The sequence below is a fragment of the Crocodylus siamensis genome, chromosome 3, assembly GCF_052110815.1.
Source record: "Crocodylus siamensis isolate JL-2025a chromosome 3, ASM5211081v1, whole genome shotgun sequence".
NCBI lineage: Eukaryota > Metazoa > Chordata > Crocodylia > Crocodylidae > Crocodylus > Crocodylus siamensis.
Window position 1 is genome coordinate 220,876,608 of NC_143397.1, and position 16,528 is coordinate 220,893,135.

Genomic DNA, 16,528 nt, shown 5'->3' on the forward strand with positions numbered 1-16,528 from the left:
ATGTGTGTGTTAATAGGGTGAGTCTCACAAGCACATCCCACAATACACACGCACCCACAACCCCACTTGCACTCCCATACATGCAGACACCCACACCTCCTCACACACCCCAGCCACCCTCCTCCCACACACAATCCCCCACAAAGCTCATACCCACCCACACACCACATATCCACACACACCCACATGCTCCCTCACCCCACACCCCACACACCTATTCAACTCCCCACAAACCCCCCATGGCATACCCACATACCCACAGCCTCCCACATACCTATATCTAACCCCTCATGTCCCCAAAGTATACAAGACTAAGACTTCATTTTAAGCTATTGTGCAATCACCTCTGTATACACTATGCAAACCCATGTAAATTCAGGACAAAAATATTTTTTGAAATCAAATTAATAAATGGTATAAACATTCGATTTTTAGAACATAATTTGATATTTTTCTGAGTTACGGTTCTGAGATGGCAAAACCCTTTGCTGAAAGGAGTATTTCTGGGGGCAAGGGGAGGGACTTCTAGTGGCAAAGGTTGAGGGTTAGGAGGTGGGACTTCCAGTCCCAAGATGGTGACCAGGGGGAGGAGTACATGTCAAGGGGCAGGGCTACCCACACAGCCCTCGACAGCTTGCCAAAACTTGGTAAGTGGCACTCCACCTGAAATAATTGCCCACCCCTGATATAAGCACTTTAAATGAGAGTTGTCATCCAAAAAGTGGTTGTCAATGAAGAATATTTCTTTTAGGGTTCAGAAAGGATCGGTATTAGGCTGCATGTTAGTCAACATTTTTTCAATTATATGAAAGTAAATATGAAATCTACTGTGATGCAATCTGCAGATTTAATGAGAGCAGGGCAGCCCTTTAGCGCCATCTGGGTAGTTTGGTAACCTGAGCCAGTTCAAACAAAATGTTTTAAGACAGTCAAATAGAGTGTTATACAGACAGAAACAAGGAATGCTGGGCATACCTGTAGCATGAGGATATGTATGACTGAAGGCTTTGACTTGAAAGAGCATTTAGGAATCCACGTGGAGGAACATCTCCCACTTCATCACTCTGCCTAGAAGAGCTAATGCATTCTTGGATGTTTAGACAGAGTAGTGAATGGGAGTAGAGGAGTGATTTTTACCTCGTTGGTGAGATCAGTAATGGAACATTCTGTCCGATTCAATGTTTAAAAATTGGAGAAGGTACAGAAAAGTTCCACAAAAAATATTCAAGGCCTGGAGAAAACAGTTTACTGTGAGAGACTTATTGTTCAATCTGTTTGACTCATCAAATAGAATATTGAGAGAAGGCTTGATATACAAGTACTTTCCCAGGGAGACAATATCAGGTACTAAAGAAATCTAATATCAGAGAAGGTCAAAACAGGAACCAGTGACTGGAGACTGAAGCCAGACAAATTCAAATTTGAAACAAGGCACTGATTTTTAACTGAGAAAATAATTAACCAAACTAGCAAGGGACTCCCTCAGTAGCTTCACATCATGACAAGATGTCTTTCTGGAAGATATCCTTTAGAAGTTACTGAGCTCACTACAGGGTCAAGGTCAAGGGCCCAGTCAAGCCTAGCAGTTCATCAAGGTTAGTATGGTAAAGGCATCCCAGTTGCTGTACCCCAATGGCATAGAAGAGAATGACGTGACTAGCATGCTGTTTATCTGCTTTTGACTCTCTTACCCACAGGAACAGGCACAGCTGTGTCACTGGAGGCAACTCATGATTCCAAAGACATAGTGAGACACTTTAATTGCTCTACTATCACACCCAATGCAGGGATAATAGGTTGAAATTCTATGGGCTAGTGATGAAAAGATGTCATGATAGATGATCCGATGGCCTCTTTTGGCTTTAAAATCTAGGAATTGCTGATACTGTATTGTAATTAGAAAAGACAACTTTTTTACATATTTTTCCTAGGGCACACAATGATAAATACACAATATTGAACAAGGCAACAGCAACGTGGTGGCGTTAAACATTTTTGGGCAACATGAAGCAAGTATTCCAGCACAGTAATTCAGTGAATCAGCCACTTCTTCAGAGAAAGAAGGGAGACGTTTCCCAGCATGAATAAGCAGGCAACCTTAGTCCACTTCTCTAAAAAATATAGCACCTTTCCATAACAATGATTATTTAGATTAGCACATAGAAATTCTGCAGAATGTCTTGGTCTTGATGATGTATGTAGTATGTCTTCTTAGCTAGATAGAAAAAACAGCTCCAAAACATTGTCCCAATCTATAGATCAGTATTGACTGTAGGAATAATGAAAATACAGTGAAAAGTGACATGCCGCATTTTTACTTTAGACTCTGTAGTCAATGGGGTGTTATTTTAAACTCCTACAGTTTCCTTCCTCAAATCAGTTCTCTTTCAAAATCCTTAACATTGGAATGCATAAGATATAAGAATATTAGGGAGGAATGCCATGTTTGAAAAACAATGGGAAAAACACTGTAACAACTATATTTTTTTCCATACAAATATATTAGAAATGTGTTTGTGTATTTCAGACCTCAAGTTAGCATACAGAACAACAGTCATCTCACATAGGGAACCTATTGCTTCTGACAGCTCCACCAACATTGCCCTGTTACTCCTCACTGCATTCCCAGGAGGTATCATATTATTTTTATAGGGGCCATTTGTTTTGGTACACAATCTTATTTTAATACTTTGTTCTGTTTTATAAATTATTTTGGGGGAAGGGGGCAGCTTGTAAGTCTACTAACTACATAAATACTATTGCACGAGAAATTGAGGTCAGACCTGCGTTTAGTGCTTCACAGGTCACAGCGCCCAGTCATGCAATCGAACTCTGTCCACCCTTGTGCTAGAAGAAATGGATAATTACTAGTTATCCTAAGGATCTCCCATCTGTACAGCTGTCATGGAGCTACAGGCAGAGATACTGGAGAGGATTTCCTGGCTCCAACTGGCAGGGGGGGCTCTGTGGCATGTTTTAGACTGAGTGATGTTTAGGAGATGGTTCCCTGTGAGAAGTGGTGACCTGAAGGTCCCCGGTGGAGGGAGCTAGCTGTGACTGAGGGGAGGTTGACCCCGCAAGGGATTTTCCTAGAAGTTTTACAAGGGCTAAGGGAGGTGGGGCAGGTCCAACAGTTTTGTTTTATCATATTCTGTTGTCAAAGCATTTGATCACTTTTCCTTTCCATGTAATAAGCCCTTTTGTTTTTTAGGTTTTTTTCTGTTATTTGACTGAAATGCCTGTGGTAAATTGTGATTTCTGGACAAATTAATAACTTGGGCACACCAATCCAGTAAAGTGGGAGGACCAGTAAAGTTACACAAATCCTGGGTACAGCTCTGGGAGCCAACCCAAGCCCCCAGGGTTGTGTCTCAGCAGCTACTGAATAGTCATTTCAACATTAATGTTAGTGCTACTACCACCTTAATGTAAAAACAAATGTGCTCCAATAATAAGTGGAAGGTGGAGCTGCCTTCTGAATGTTACCTGTACCCAAATTCTGTGCAGAGAGTACTCTATGTAGTCAATGCCTGCTGCCTGCTTGCTGTGCACTCCTGGCCAGGAGAGAAAATAAAAGGTGAAAACTTGAGTTGAATGGCAACAGTACTTTCCCTGACTCTCAGGACAGATTGGCGTGAATAATTCAGTGTTCATTCATTTCACATTCAACATAACACTCTGTCTAATGTGAAATGAACCATGTTGGAAAGCCAGGTGCCACCAGGGAGAATGGGTATCTTGATCTGGGACCCAGAAAGAGCATGGGGAGAAGCCAAGGAGAGTAGGACCCTTCCACACATAAAAGGAATGAGAGACAAAGTGCTGCAGAGGAGGGAGGAGAGAGAGAAAGGGAGACGGTGAGATGGTCAGAGCTGGTAAAAGGCGGCAAGACAGACAAGAGAGACATTGAAAGAGGTGAGCAGTGGAAGGGAGCCATTTTGCAGGGCCCTCAGTACACTGACCTCCATTCAGCAAAGCACCTAAAAACATGCTTAAATATAAGCCCAAGGATTCCTGTGGTCTTCTGTGTTCATGTATACAAAGTGACTGTGCACTTCAGTAGCTCCTTTGTGAGAGCTAAATATGTGCCTGAAAGATCTGCAGGTCTCCCTCACAGGCTGTAGCCCGTACACACAAAAGCCTTGTCTATGCTTACTTGGTTTTGCTGGCAGAAGCTCTGATGACGTGCAGCAAGCCACCAGAGCATGCGCACAGTGGTACACTGCTGGTGACTGCAGAGTTTGCCCTCAGCAGCTGGGCATTGGAACATGAAGTACACACTGCAGAAGAGCTTTAAATATGGATGCACGCAAAAGTGTTGAAGACGGCCACAGTGTTGGTGGTAAGGTGTAGTAGACAGAGGCACATGCACATGCACAGTATAGCCCAGGGGCCACTAGATCCATCATGGAGGGGAACACAGATGAGCAGCTGAGTGCTTATGCCAGCGGGGCTGTGCCTGGCTCTTTGGTGATGAGGTGGCACTTTACACCAATACCTCTTAGCTAGGGGAGGTCTTGTAAACAGACAATTTGCTGGTTTACTGCATGAGACAGGGAAGTGAGAACTGATTGCCTAAATATCATCCACAGGAAGGTGCATGTTCTTCCCAAAGCACCATTTTGCTTGTTTCAAGGAAGCCCCTACAGAAATCTGCATCCAATGCCCCTCAGTGGAGCTGCAGAGGCACAGAAAAATGTCCTGTCCCTTTGCAATGAGGAAGGGTCTGCCAGGCATGGGTGAAGAAAGGACAGTGCAAAGATACAAATGACCTGGGAAAGAAGCATGGTAAAGAGCACCTTCCATTTCACCTGAGCCTCCAGGACTCCTTCCAACATTAGCTTGTTGCTTTTTTTAAAAATTTCATGTCTGGGCCCAAATTAGCCAAATCAGTTCCAAATTCCAACCACTGAGCCGAGCTGAGTAGTTCAGGTCCATGAGGTGTTATCGCCGGTGAGGATCTTACTTCCCAGACGTCAGCTGGGGGCTTCTGATACTCCCAAATCCATGGCAGACATCCCACATGCAAGCCCCAAGTTGGAGGTCTCGGGGTTTGGATGCCCCCAAGTCTCACTTGCCCTCAGCCAAGCCATTTGTCTTTGTCTCTCATTAGCCAGGAGGCCAAAGGAGCAAGCTAGGGAGAAATCCTCCTTCTCCGTAAGATAAAGGTTGCCACTGAGATCTTCCCACTGAGGGGTTACAGTGTAGACTCTGGTGGTGCAGCGGAGACGTCTGGCCCTCAACTACACAAAGCCATTCAAGGTGCAGGAGAAGGGGAGCTCCCTTTCCAGGTGCAGCAAAGCCACCTGCACTGACACCGCCTCCACTGTGGTGCTGGTCATGACATCTGCCCTGCCAGGTGCCAGCTGGCTGAAGGTGCCTCTGGAGCAGCTCCTGTTCCTGGTCTCTCGTGTGCGTGTGCGTGTGCGTGGGGGGGGGGGGGGTCCGGCCCCCAGGCCTGCCGGTGAGAGTGAGGCCGTGGGCACTTGCAGAGGGCCGGGAGGCCCCCGGGGCACCTGCGCCCTGCCCACTCCCGCCGCACTACAGCGGGTCCCTGCTCTGCCCGGGCTGCGAGGGGCCGCTGAAGTTTGGGAGCCCGTTTCTGGGGCGGAGGCGAGCCCGGGCGCTCCCGCCCCGCCCCGCCCCGCCCTGCCGCCGGCACGTGCGGCGCGTGCCCCGCGGGCGGGCGGCACTCCCCGCGCGTCGGGGGCGGGCGGTGGTCGCCATGACGAGCGCGTGTGCGGGCGCGGCGGCGCGGGGCTGAGGCGCGCGGGGCGGCGCTGTCCCTTCAGCACCACGGCCCGCCGGCGGCCGGCGCGATGCCGGGCGGGCGCGGCGGCTGAGCCAGCAGGTAGCGGGCGCGGGGGGAGGGCGCCCCGGGGCAGCCCCGGCCGCGGCACGTGGGCGGACGGGGCCCAAGCGGGAAACAAAGGAGCGGGGGAGGGGGCGGCTGCCGGGAGGCGCGGCGCGGCGCGGCGCTGCCGGGGGAGCGGCGGCGGCTTCACGGCGCCGGGTCTGCTCCCGCTCCAGGTGCCGGTGCCCTGGGCCCCGCCAGCAGCTCACTATGACCGGGCAGAGCCTGAGGGCTTTAGCCGAGGCGAACGTGGAAGACGGCGAGATCAGCATCAACGTGGGAGGCTTCAAGAAGAAGCTGCGCTCCAACACCTTGCTGCGGTTCCCGGAGACGCGCCTGGGCAGGCTGCTGAGCTGCCACTCCAGGGAGTCCATCCTGGAGCTGTGCGACGATTACGACGATGCCAAGAAGGAGTTCTACTTCGACAGGAACCCCGAGCTGTTCCCCTACGTGTTGCACTTCTACAACACGGGCAAGCTGCACGTCATGGGCGAGCTCTGCGTGTTTTCCTTCAGCCAGGAGATCGAGTACTGGGGGATCAATGAATTCTTCATCGACTCGTGCTGCAGCTACAGCTACCACGGCAGGAAGATGGAGCCCGATCAAGAGAAATGGGAAGATCAAAGCGAGCAGGAAAGCACCACCTCCTCCTTCGATGAGATCTTGGCCTTCTACAACGATGCCTCCAAGTTTGACAGACAGCCCTTTGGAAACATCCGGAGGCAGCTCTGGTTGGCTTTGGACAACCCTGGCTACTCCGTCTTGAGCCGAATATTCAGCATCCTTTCCATAGTGGTTGTTCTCGGCTCCATTGTGACCATGTGCCTGAACAGCCTTCCAGACTTTCAGATTGTCGACAGCGGTGGGAATTCGGAGGAAGATTCCCGATTTGAAATCGTGGAACATTTTGGGATTGCATGGTTCACCTTTGAGCTGGTGGCCAGGTTTGCGGTGGCTCCTGACTTCTTCAAGTTTTTCAAGCATGCACTAAATCTGATTGACCTCATGTCCATCCTCCCATTTTACATTACCTTGATTGTTAACTTGGTTGTGGAAAGTAGCCCGGCATTAGCAAATTTAGGGAGAGTAGCCCAAGTCCTGAGACTTATGAGGATCTTTCGGATCTTAAAACTTGCTAGACATTCGACTGGCCTTAGGTCTCTTGGAGCCACCTTAAAGTATAGCTATAGAGAGGTAGGACTTCTCTTACTTTACCTCTCTGTTGGCATTTCTATCTTCTCAGTAGTAGCTTACACCATTGAAAAAGAAGAAAATGAGGGTTTGGCCACCATCCCTGCTTGCTGGTGGTGGGCTACAGTTAGCATGACCACAGTTGGCTACGGAGATATTGTCCCAGGGACCACTGCTGGCAAACTGACAGCATCTGCATGCATCCTAGCTGGTATCCTGGTGGTAGTGCTTCCTATAACTCTCATCTTCAATAAATTCTCTCACTTCTATAGGCGTCAGAAGCAGCTAGAAAGTGCCATGAGGAGCTGTGATTTTGGTGATGGAATGAAAGAAGTTCCATCAGTCAATTTAAGGGACTACTATGCCTATAAAGTAAAATCCCTTATGGCCAGTCTTACCAATATGAGCAGGAGTACTCCCAGTGAACTAAGTCTCAATGATTCTCTGCATTAGTGTGCAGTTCAGACAGTACTTTGCATGTTATATTTCAAAACCTGTGTTTATAAATTGTAGTTTTCCTAATTGTAGTTCTTTTCCTGTGGGATAGTAACAGTGACACTGCACTAACTTTGTGCTGCTGAACAAAATGAAATTTAGTTACCAACTGACAATTTGCACATTTCCATCCTGTTGCATAGAAACTAAATGCTCATTTTTCTATAGAATGGTTATTGTGTCCATGACACTAGTGCTAGTGGTGCAGTGCTAATTTGTTACTTTGAGTATTTGCTTTCGAAGCCCTTGTGTGAGCAGAGAAATGAGCTTACTCAGGGGGGAAAACATAGTGGTGAAATTAACAATGAAATAATCCATTTTCATCTACGCTAATATGACCAATCTTCATAATATGTACAGCTGCCAGTGAAAGGCCATCACAAAGCAGACTTAAAACTTGAAGAACATCTTAAAGCACTTGACACTACTGTAACTTTTTAATCACCTGTGAATATTTTACATAGAAATACATGGCCACCTTTTTATGACTAGCAATTTTAATGTTAACCACATTGCTGTAAAGGTTATTGAGTGCAGCATTTCAGTTAAATTTAATATTTTCTCCAGAACAAGTATGTTAAGAAGTGCATGTTCTTCTTTTGAAATCAGACCTATAGGGTGATCTTTTCACAAATTTTAGTTTTGACCTAACCTGGCTTCCCCACTGTGTTAGTAAGAATGTCCCTATCTATCCCAGTGGGAGCAGTATTAAACCAAAACTGCACTTTTAAAAAGCCCATCCATGCACCTTCAGTGGCAAAAAACTAAAAAAGCAACATTTGCAAAACTGGCCTCTGATTGGCGGGGGGGAATGGAGGGGGAGTGGAGGTCAACAAAACATCTCAGCCTTGGTTTTTCAAGGAAATAAGTACTGGTGAGTTCAAGAGAAGTTGACTGGCATGTCTGGAAGGCACACACATGGAATCTGAAGGTAGGCACAGAAAATGGAAACCTCTATCATTTAAAAGCCAATTTTGAAATCTGGGCTGGTCTAATTAAAGGGAACAGTCTCATGTGAATGGTAAAGATAGTATTTTAGGAACTGGCATCTACCTAGTGTAAGAAGACTAATTAAAATTATGTCATATATTCATGTAGTATACAAACTAATCTTATCAGGAGGACTTTTTTAAAGGTTGGCATACAACTGAAAACAGGTGCCACTGAAATGTATAATATTTTTACTTAAAAAGTATTACAAAAATCACTTGTCTTTACTTTAAGGAGAATTATTACAACTAAAATACATATAATGTTTAATATTGTCCTCATTGGGCCAGACCCTCAACTGGTATAAATGATTTAAACCAGCTGAGGAGCTGACCATGTATTTTTCAAAACTTATTTTAAAAAAAAGAGACAGCAAATCTGATTTTCCACTGAACTGGATAAATTAATGTTAGGAGTGCTCAGAAATTTCCCCCAAAGTAACAGTTCTCAGCTTTCAGACAATCAAATATTCTCAGCTTTCAGACGTCTTCTCTGATAAGATGAAACAGTGATAGCATTGTAAAGAACCATGCTGTCAAATAAACTACCTGTATTCGGCTGGCAAAATGGTCCGTTGCTGTTCCAACTCTGTTATGCTTCTATTTAGTCTTCAAGTTGATTTACACTTTATTCATTTATCGAGACAAAGGGTCTTCTGAGAATGGATTCAAAATAAACAGGTTAGGAAGTAGATTAAAGCATTAAGACCCAAAATTGTCACTTTAAAATGAGGTACCTTAATCAATATTTAGTCACATAAATCAACATGGCCTAACTATCAGAGATACTGGGAGCATCAACACATGCATTAATATGCCTTTTCTAATGTGCATTAAATTTAGTTCCTCCAATGTAAGGTTCTAAATTAATGCACATTAGGCTATGCTAATATGAAGTAGCACATTTGCATGCTTTTTTAGCGATGCTTAATGCACAGTATACTATTTTACTGAGCATTAGCATAATGTCACTGTTTTTTACATGATGCTTTAATGCACAGTAAAATAGTCTACTGTGCATTAAAGTGTATGTGTGGCTGCACCTACTGAGCATATGAGGATCCCATTGTATTTATAAAGATACAGATTTTGTCAGAGTGGACCAGACCTATGATCTGTTTTAGTCTGGATACCTCCAAGTATCTTGTTGTAAGCCGGTATACAATAACTTGCCCATAGAGAAAATTTTCTGAAACGTACTGAAAAATGAGGGCTTTTATATCATTTCTAGATTTTTTCTTTAAAAAAAAATCCTTATTAATGTCCACACATTTCTTTATAGTTCTAACTTCAAAGGGGAATAACAGTGGTCTAAACATCATACCTGCATGAAGATAGATATTAGGTGCCAAAATTTAGACAGCCATATCTGAAAAGTTTTGCCAAGGTTTACATCTCTGGAAGACAGAGTTCACATTCTGTGTTAGATAATGGCTATTAAACCACAGTTTGGTGGTCCCTTCCAAGTAAATAACTGGATGTTTGGAAACTACCATAAACTTCGAAATGAGGGCAAATTAAAGCACAGCTCTATATTGTGTGCATTTCAGGTCAGAATCAGTGCAGCTTGAAAAAAATATGTTGGAGATTTTCCATTCCTACTTATACACAGTGTAGTTTGAGAGCATGACAAAACTTAAGTTGATATAAGGGATAGTCTGGCCTTTATCAGGTCTAAGTCAGGGTGGATTGGCAACTTACATACTAACTAACTCAGAAGTATATAGCATAAGCTTTCATGAGCCTGAGCTCACTGAAACTCATGGAAGCTTATGCTATAGAGCTCTGATTTATTTAGTTTATAAGGTGCAAACCTACCTTGCCTTTTGCCTGACTTCAGACCAATATGGTTAACTACTGTCTCTCTCCATTAAGTATCGCACGTTAGGGCCTGTACAGAATCTAGATTTAGCCAGTTACACAAACAATGAATTTATGGAGTTTTTAAAAAAAACCCCAAGTAGTATATTTATTTTTAGACCAATTCTTTCAGCAGAAATATAGACTTGCCAAATGGTCACAAATTCCCCCAGCTGTTGTTAGTTTAGCATTGCATAGTTTGGATCCCAACTTTATAATGCATCATTTAAATAACCTATAGATTATCTTGTGTCATAGATTTATTATTCATGGGGCCAATGCTAAGTAATTTCTGTAGAAACTGAATGGAATGTTTCCAAATTGCATTTTATTACAAAAAATGACGTGCCCCAAGGAGTCACTTCTTTTATTGTATTGGTTAAAAGGAATTTCATTATTGCATTTTATATAATTACTTTTGATCAAAGATTTTAAAAACTAAGATATGATTCAGTATGATAATGGTTTTATACAGAACTTATTTGAAAGGTTTCAAAACCACTTTACAAACCATGTTTTATATAAAAGAATTATTCCGTTCACCACTTAAATGCAGCAGCTTCTGGGAGGAAAGTTGCCACTGTTTAGCATAGGAAATACTAAACTTCTTATCTACAAGAGAATGTTTAGGCAAATTGAATGTCATTGTCCAAACCTGGCATTTGCCCAGGACACTAGGAATAAGATAGAAGAAAATACAATTAAAGAAATGCAAATGGTTGTAGTTGTTGGCATTAATTTCTCTGATGTCATAAACATATTGCTTCCCTTGGTAAAAAATAATGTTGTGTTATATTTTTAATTTCTAATGGAAGGAAAGGAAGGTGCTAATGCCTCACTTAAATGTTGTATATAAAAAGAACAAGCAAAATAGCCCAGAACCCCCTAAACACCATTAATTCTGATTCAACTAATACAGAAAATATGTACCTGTAGGGAAGAATGAGATATGTTACTCACTATTTCATGAGGTAGCTATTTCAGAGCCCAATTCAGTAAAGTACCAAGCACCCCTATCTTCAGTTAGCTTAAATAGAAGTTAAAGAAAAATACTTCGTATTTAGAAGGAAAAACTTTTCATCTTATGGGACTGGCCTTAATGATGTAATGAAGGCAGGAAGAAACCTGTTATTTTTTGTTTTTTAGGTTTTTTACCAGTCAGTATCCCATGAGATTGTTTTAGAAAACCAGTTTGTTCATTTGAGAGACTTAATGAAAGATTAGGTCCTGAGTTAAGGGTGAGAGGTATAATTGATAGCATTCTCTTATGCTCTGGACTTGAAATTGCCATGATCAGGAAGGAAAGTTTTTTACGCAGGTGCAGCCTAATGAAGAGTATCCTGCTCAGCATGACTTTCCTCTGCTTTGTAAAGGGCACGTTTCTGACATCAGAGGAAACCCTGGGACAAGTTTCTATTATCCTATGTACACTAAAAGATTTGAAGTGGTTAAATGTGCACTTTGTTAATATTTCAAACTGTACCCCTGCTTTGCTAGAGGGATTAAACTTTTTACAGAATTCTGATTTCTGCTACAAATATGAACTGAGATCTATGGAATATTATGGATTATGGAGATCTAGGGATGTCACTGAGGAGCAATGTGTTATATAGGCTTCTTGGTATGTATGATTTATTGATACCTTGTAACTAATCAATTATTATTGGTTTAGTTTTGTATTTACATTTGTTTTATTATTCATCTATTTTAGTCAATAGCTAATTCTCCCCTATGCAGATTGTGAATTATCCACTTTGAAAGCAGCCTTTGTTTTTCTTGCATATTACTGCATAATCTAGTTCCCATCTGTAAGCTTCAAACTAAGAACTTTGTGTTTAGTGCTTCAGTTCTAACACCTATTGTATTTTCATGCCATTGTACAGGGTTTTATTAAGGCTACATGGAACTATTCTGACAGCTGTCCTTTGAACTTCATAGTAGGTCCCAACAGTGTACAATCACACTGGTGCACAGTAATTCAATCCTATGCCACATCATACAAATTAAAAGTTAAAATATTATTTACATTTAAACAAGGAATTAAAATTTGTTCTAAACTGCAGGGCATTCCAAACATATATTAATATAACTGAAAAGAAGCCTAGATCTCCTTCTAAAGATAGTTTTCTTTTTTAAAAACTTTACATCAGACTATGTGTCTATAAATGTCTTTAATTGGAAAAGGACACATTTTTAAGTGAAACAGATGGCACAAAACTCTTGTTTTCTATTTGGTAGATTGGGGACTAAGCAAAATACCTGTAATGCTCCTAAGTGCTAAATCAATCTGACATGACCTTTCATCTATTCCTGAACAAACCCTTTCCTTGGAGGCCCCAGCTGTGTACATATAAGTAGTAGAATACCTCTCAAGTACTTGTTCTTGCTGGGTTGGTTATGTGCTTCCTATCACCATATTCTTGAGTTTAATATAACTTTGACAGTACTTTCTAATAACATTCCCCTTGCAGTCATCACCCATATTCCTGGAAGAGGTGTTGTGCCAGAACAACCCTTTTCCATTGTATTATTTTCTGCTCATTTCTCATTTAACCACCTGACTCCCAGTGAAGTTACATCAAAGATTAATTTGGCATACTGCTTCCTCCTTCCATATAATAATGCTCCCATGCAGAAGTATCTTTCAATTGAACTGTGTCAAAGTGACTTCCACAGGCAATTAAACCAACTTTTTGCAGCAAATGCCATTTAATTGCATTTATCTCACACATGCACACAGGAAGAGGAATTATAGCACAGATGTTAAACCTCAAAATGACCTGTTGCCACTAGACAGAGCAGAAGTTTACTTGGTTTTACATCTCCCTTTGGACCTTAAAGACCATGTGAGTCTTCATTTCAATAAATACATAGGTCTGGATAAGAGAAGCCAGAAGGCTAATTTGCAATTTCAGTTCTCACAAAAAGGTAGAACAATGTCAGCCTCTTATACATTTTTGCCTACTTTACTAATTAGTTGTTGTCTCCTCTACAGACCCTTCCCAGAAACAAATAGGAATAAGTTACTCTAACACTGGACAAGGTCTGCTGTAGATCTGCCAGATTTTTTATGTTAATCTAAAACTCATATCCTTAGTCAGATGATTGGGTAATCCACATGTGGTCACCTCCTGAGTAGTAGTTGAGTACAACTTTAAAAAAATTATTCCATTCCCTCCATGCAAAAAAAATATATTCTTTCAGCCGTGCATAATACATGAAGAGAACAACTGACTATGCTTCCAGATTAAAAAGGTGCAAAGAACACTTGAAAAGAACAGTCAGAGGTTCAATTAGGCATTTCTCAAAAGATGACTGGACTTTCTCAGTCTGCTTGTGATTAGCCTGTGCTCATCTAGTTTTCATGCCACCCTGCCCCCCCCACCATTTTACACCGTTTCTTTTATTCTTGCTTAGTTCATCTATATTGCCACCATTATATAAAAGGAATGGGAAAGATGCTGTTTGGGTTTAGATGAAGAATGATTATTGGCAGGAATTTAAGTACTACCTAAGTTTAGGCACATAAGTCCCACTGACTTTTGATGGAACTTGTGCTTTTAAGTCATTTAAGCACGTCTGAAACTCCCACTATATCTTTGTTCACACATTATAGTCTTGAACTGAGATTTCCTAAAGCATTTTCTAGCCTAATGAATCATTATAATGATTGTTTATTTGTACTTGTAGTAGCACCCAAGATCATGACCCTATTGTGCTAAGTTCTGTACAAAGACATAAAAAGACAATGCATAAAAATGACTGTGGTCTGTTAAGGTCATGTTTGTAAAACTCCATCTTTCTTGCTTGATGGTGCACCTTTCTTCCCTGTAACAAAACATGGGTCTCTACTTTTCTTTCCTTAAATGATTCCTTCCTTACTTTATAAACCTGAAATGACCAGGAGTGGCCTTGATCACAGAAACCAAATTGTGGATATTAAAATAGCATGAAAGCCTTAAATAACATGAGATATCCCCAATCTTATATGAGGCTGCCTGCAGCATTAGCAGTGCCCACATATTTATGGACCAAGTTACTGTCTGCTTTGCACTGGCAAAGTTGGGTTGGTTGGAGCCTTTCTTTTATATACACTTGTATTCCTTTGCCAAGGGTGGCCACAGTCCTAGCCCTTGCGTTTCCCAAGCACAATAACTAAGTGAGCATTACCAGTGCTTGACAATCTAGAGTAAATCAGGCATCCTTTGATAGATAATCAACCTCTCCTTTATCTGCAAACAGGTAATTTTAGAAGACCTGATAAATATCAGAGGTGTCTGATAGATCTCCTTTGAGGACACAGCTGAAAACAGCAGTCTTTCTCCATTTCTGTACATTTCTCTTTGGTGCAGATGTAACAATGTGGCCAAGAGCCCAGGGCAGCTGCCACATACAGGGACAACAGTGATCTCTGGTTGCTGCTGCTCTGCAAGTGTGATTGTGCAGCTGCAACAGCAGCCACTTTTTTCCTCATACCACTACCCCCAAGTTAGCACTTGGGGTGGCTGTGGCTGCTTGGTCATCCTGCCCTAATGATACCACTACTTGGGTGTGGAGAACACCCAATATCCCAGAGTCCTCTGTTCTCCCTCCTTTTCTCCAAGGGAGGGCACTGGCTCCCTGATAGCCTGCCAAAGGGTGAGCTGTTAGGGAGCCATGCTGAGATCCCCAGCTGAGAAAATGCACCTCCTCCCCCCCATCCCTTGCACCACTAATTAGCCGATTGGTGGTAGGAGGTGGCATTCTTTTGCAGCAGCAATCCTCCTGGAAGACAGAACCCAGAGCCTTGCCCCACACCACTCCAGGTCAACCTGTAGCAATGAAGGACAAGCCAGGCAGAAGGGACTATTTCTCATGTAACAGCAAATGGGAGAGTTCCCACCATGGGAGAATATCCCCCTCCTGCCACATGCCACCAGTCAGCTGATTGATGACATGTGGGGACATCTCCCAGTGCTGGAACCTTCCCTAGGCTGTCTGTGGCAGCTGCTGATTTTCAGCCATGTCCAGCTGCCAACTGACAGCTTGCCCACTTCGCAGGCAGAGCAGAAGACAGGCTGTTAAATAATGGACCCACCTAAGGGCTAGACTGGCCCTTGGAACACGTGTGGGCTCCAGCTCCCAGGCTATTTTTCTACTGGTAAAAATTTCTCCAAAATTCTTACTGGTAGAAAGACCTGTATGCACATGGCTGATAATAGGCATTGGTACCTGCCAATCATTGTCAGTGATTGGTTGCCCAGTGATCACAAAGAGCCTGCCTGGTGGTCCCCCTTTCCCAGTGGGGACAGGGCAAACTTACTGAGAGGCTCCCCTGGGGACATGAGGAGCAGAGGAGTAGCTCCCTGGTCCTCTTGGCTGGAGAGCATGCCTTTATGATGACTTTGTAGCTGTCCAGCCAGGGAGTTGTGAATGTAAGTACACCCCTAATAACACTAGACTTTTGTAGCACTACAAAGTGTTGAGGCACTGGTCATGCCAAAAGTGAATGTCTGTCCAGGCCCTTAGGTTTCTGTGAGAATTCCAGCCATAAGGCCTGTCTGAAAGCCTACTGAAGTTGATGGAAAAGCCCCCACTGATTTCAGTGGGCTGATCAGATCACTAAGTATAAATGGACTGATTTTCACACCATTACCATCTCTCATTGACTTCAGCAGAATCAGTGGGTGGTCTGCTCCTCTGAATATAAGGGCATTTAGAGACCCAGTTCAGGAAAGTTTTTGAATGAGTACTTAGGCTCATCTCTATTCAGTGGACTACTTAAGTGTGTGTTTAATTTTAATTTCACAGTAAAGGTTGCCAGAATCTGAAACAGGCTTCAGGGCTGAAACGGGTGCTCTCCCCTACTTTGGGGGTCTTCAAGAAGAGAACGGCTAAGCACCTAGCTGGGGTCATCTGACCCCAGTGCTCCTTCCTGCCTAGGGCAAGGGTTTGGACTCGATCTACTGAGGTCCCTTCCAAACCTAACATCTATGAATCTATGTGCAAGGTTATGTGCTATGTTGACCACAGGTGAGACAGGGCTAATGACAGATGTGAAAGGAAGAAAAAGTGCTTTACTGGAAGAAGCAATGCATTAGTTTGGCCCAGCACCACAGTGTCTATATAGATCAGATGTTTCATTGGGGCTTCTTGGCGC

The 16,528-nt window shown here is 43.1% G+C and overlaps 1 protein-coding gene across 1 annotated transcript; it reads left to right on the forward strand.

Moving 5' to 3' along the window:
• The first annotated feature begins 5,713 nt into the window (after positions 1 to 5,713).
• On the forward strand, positions 5,714 to 14,151 carry KCNS2 (potassium voltage-gated channel modifier subfamily S member 2). The gene is made up of 2 exons (XM_090040411.1): positions 5,714 to 5,851; positions 6,031 to 14,151. Exon 2 carries the CDS (start codon positions 6,065 to 6,067, stop codon positions 7,496 to 7,498), a length of 1,434 nt encoding a protein of 477 aa, XP_089896537.1. The 5' UTR covers positions 5,714 to 5,851; positions 6,031 to 6,064; the 3' UTR covers positions 7,499 to 14,151.
• The last annotated feature ends 2,377 nt before the right edge of the window (positions 14,152 to 16,528 follow it).

What these genes read in the sequence shown, in the direction of transcription:
- KCNS2 (XM_090040411.1), top strand. Translation starts at nt 6,065, where the DNA reads ATGACCGGGCAGAGCCTGAGGGCTTTAGCCGAGGCGAACGTGGAAGAC.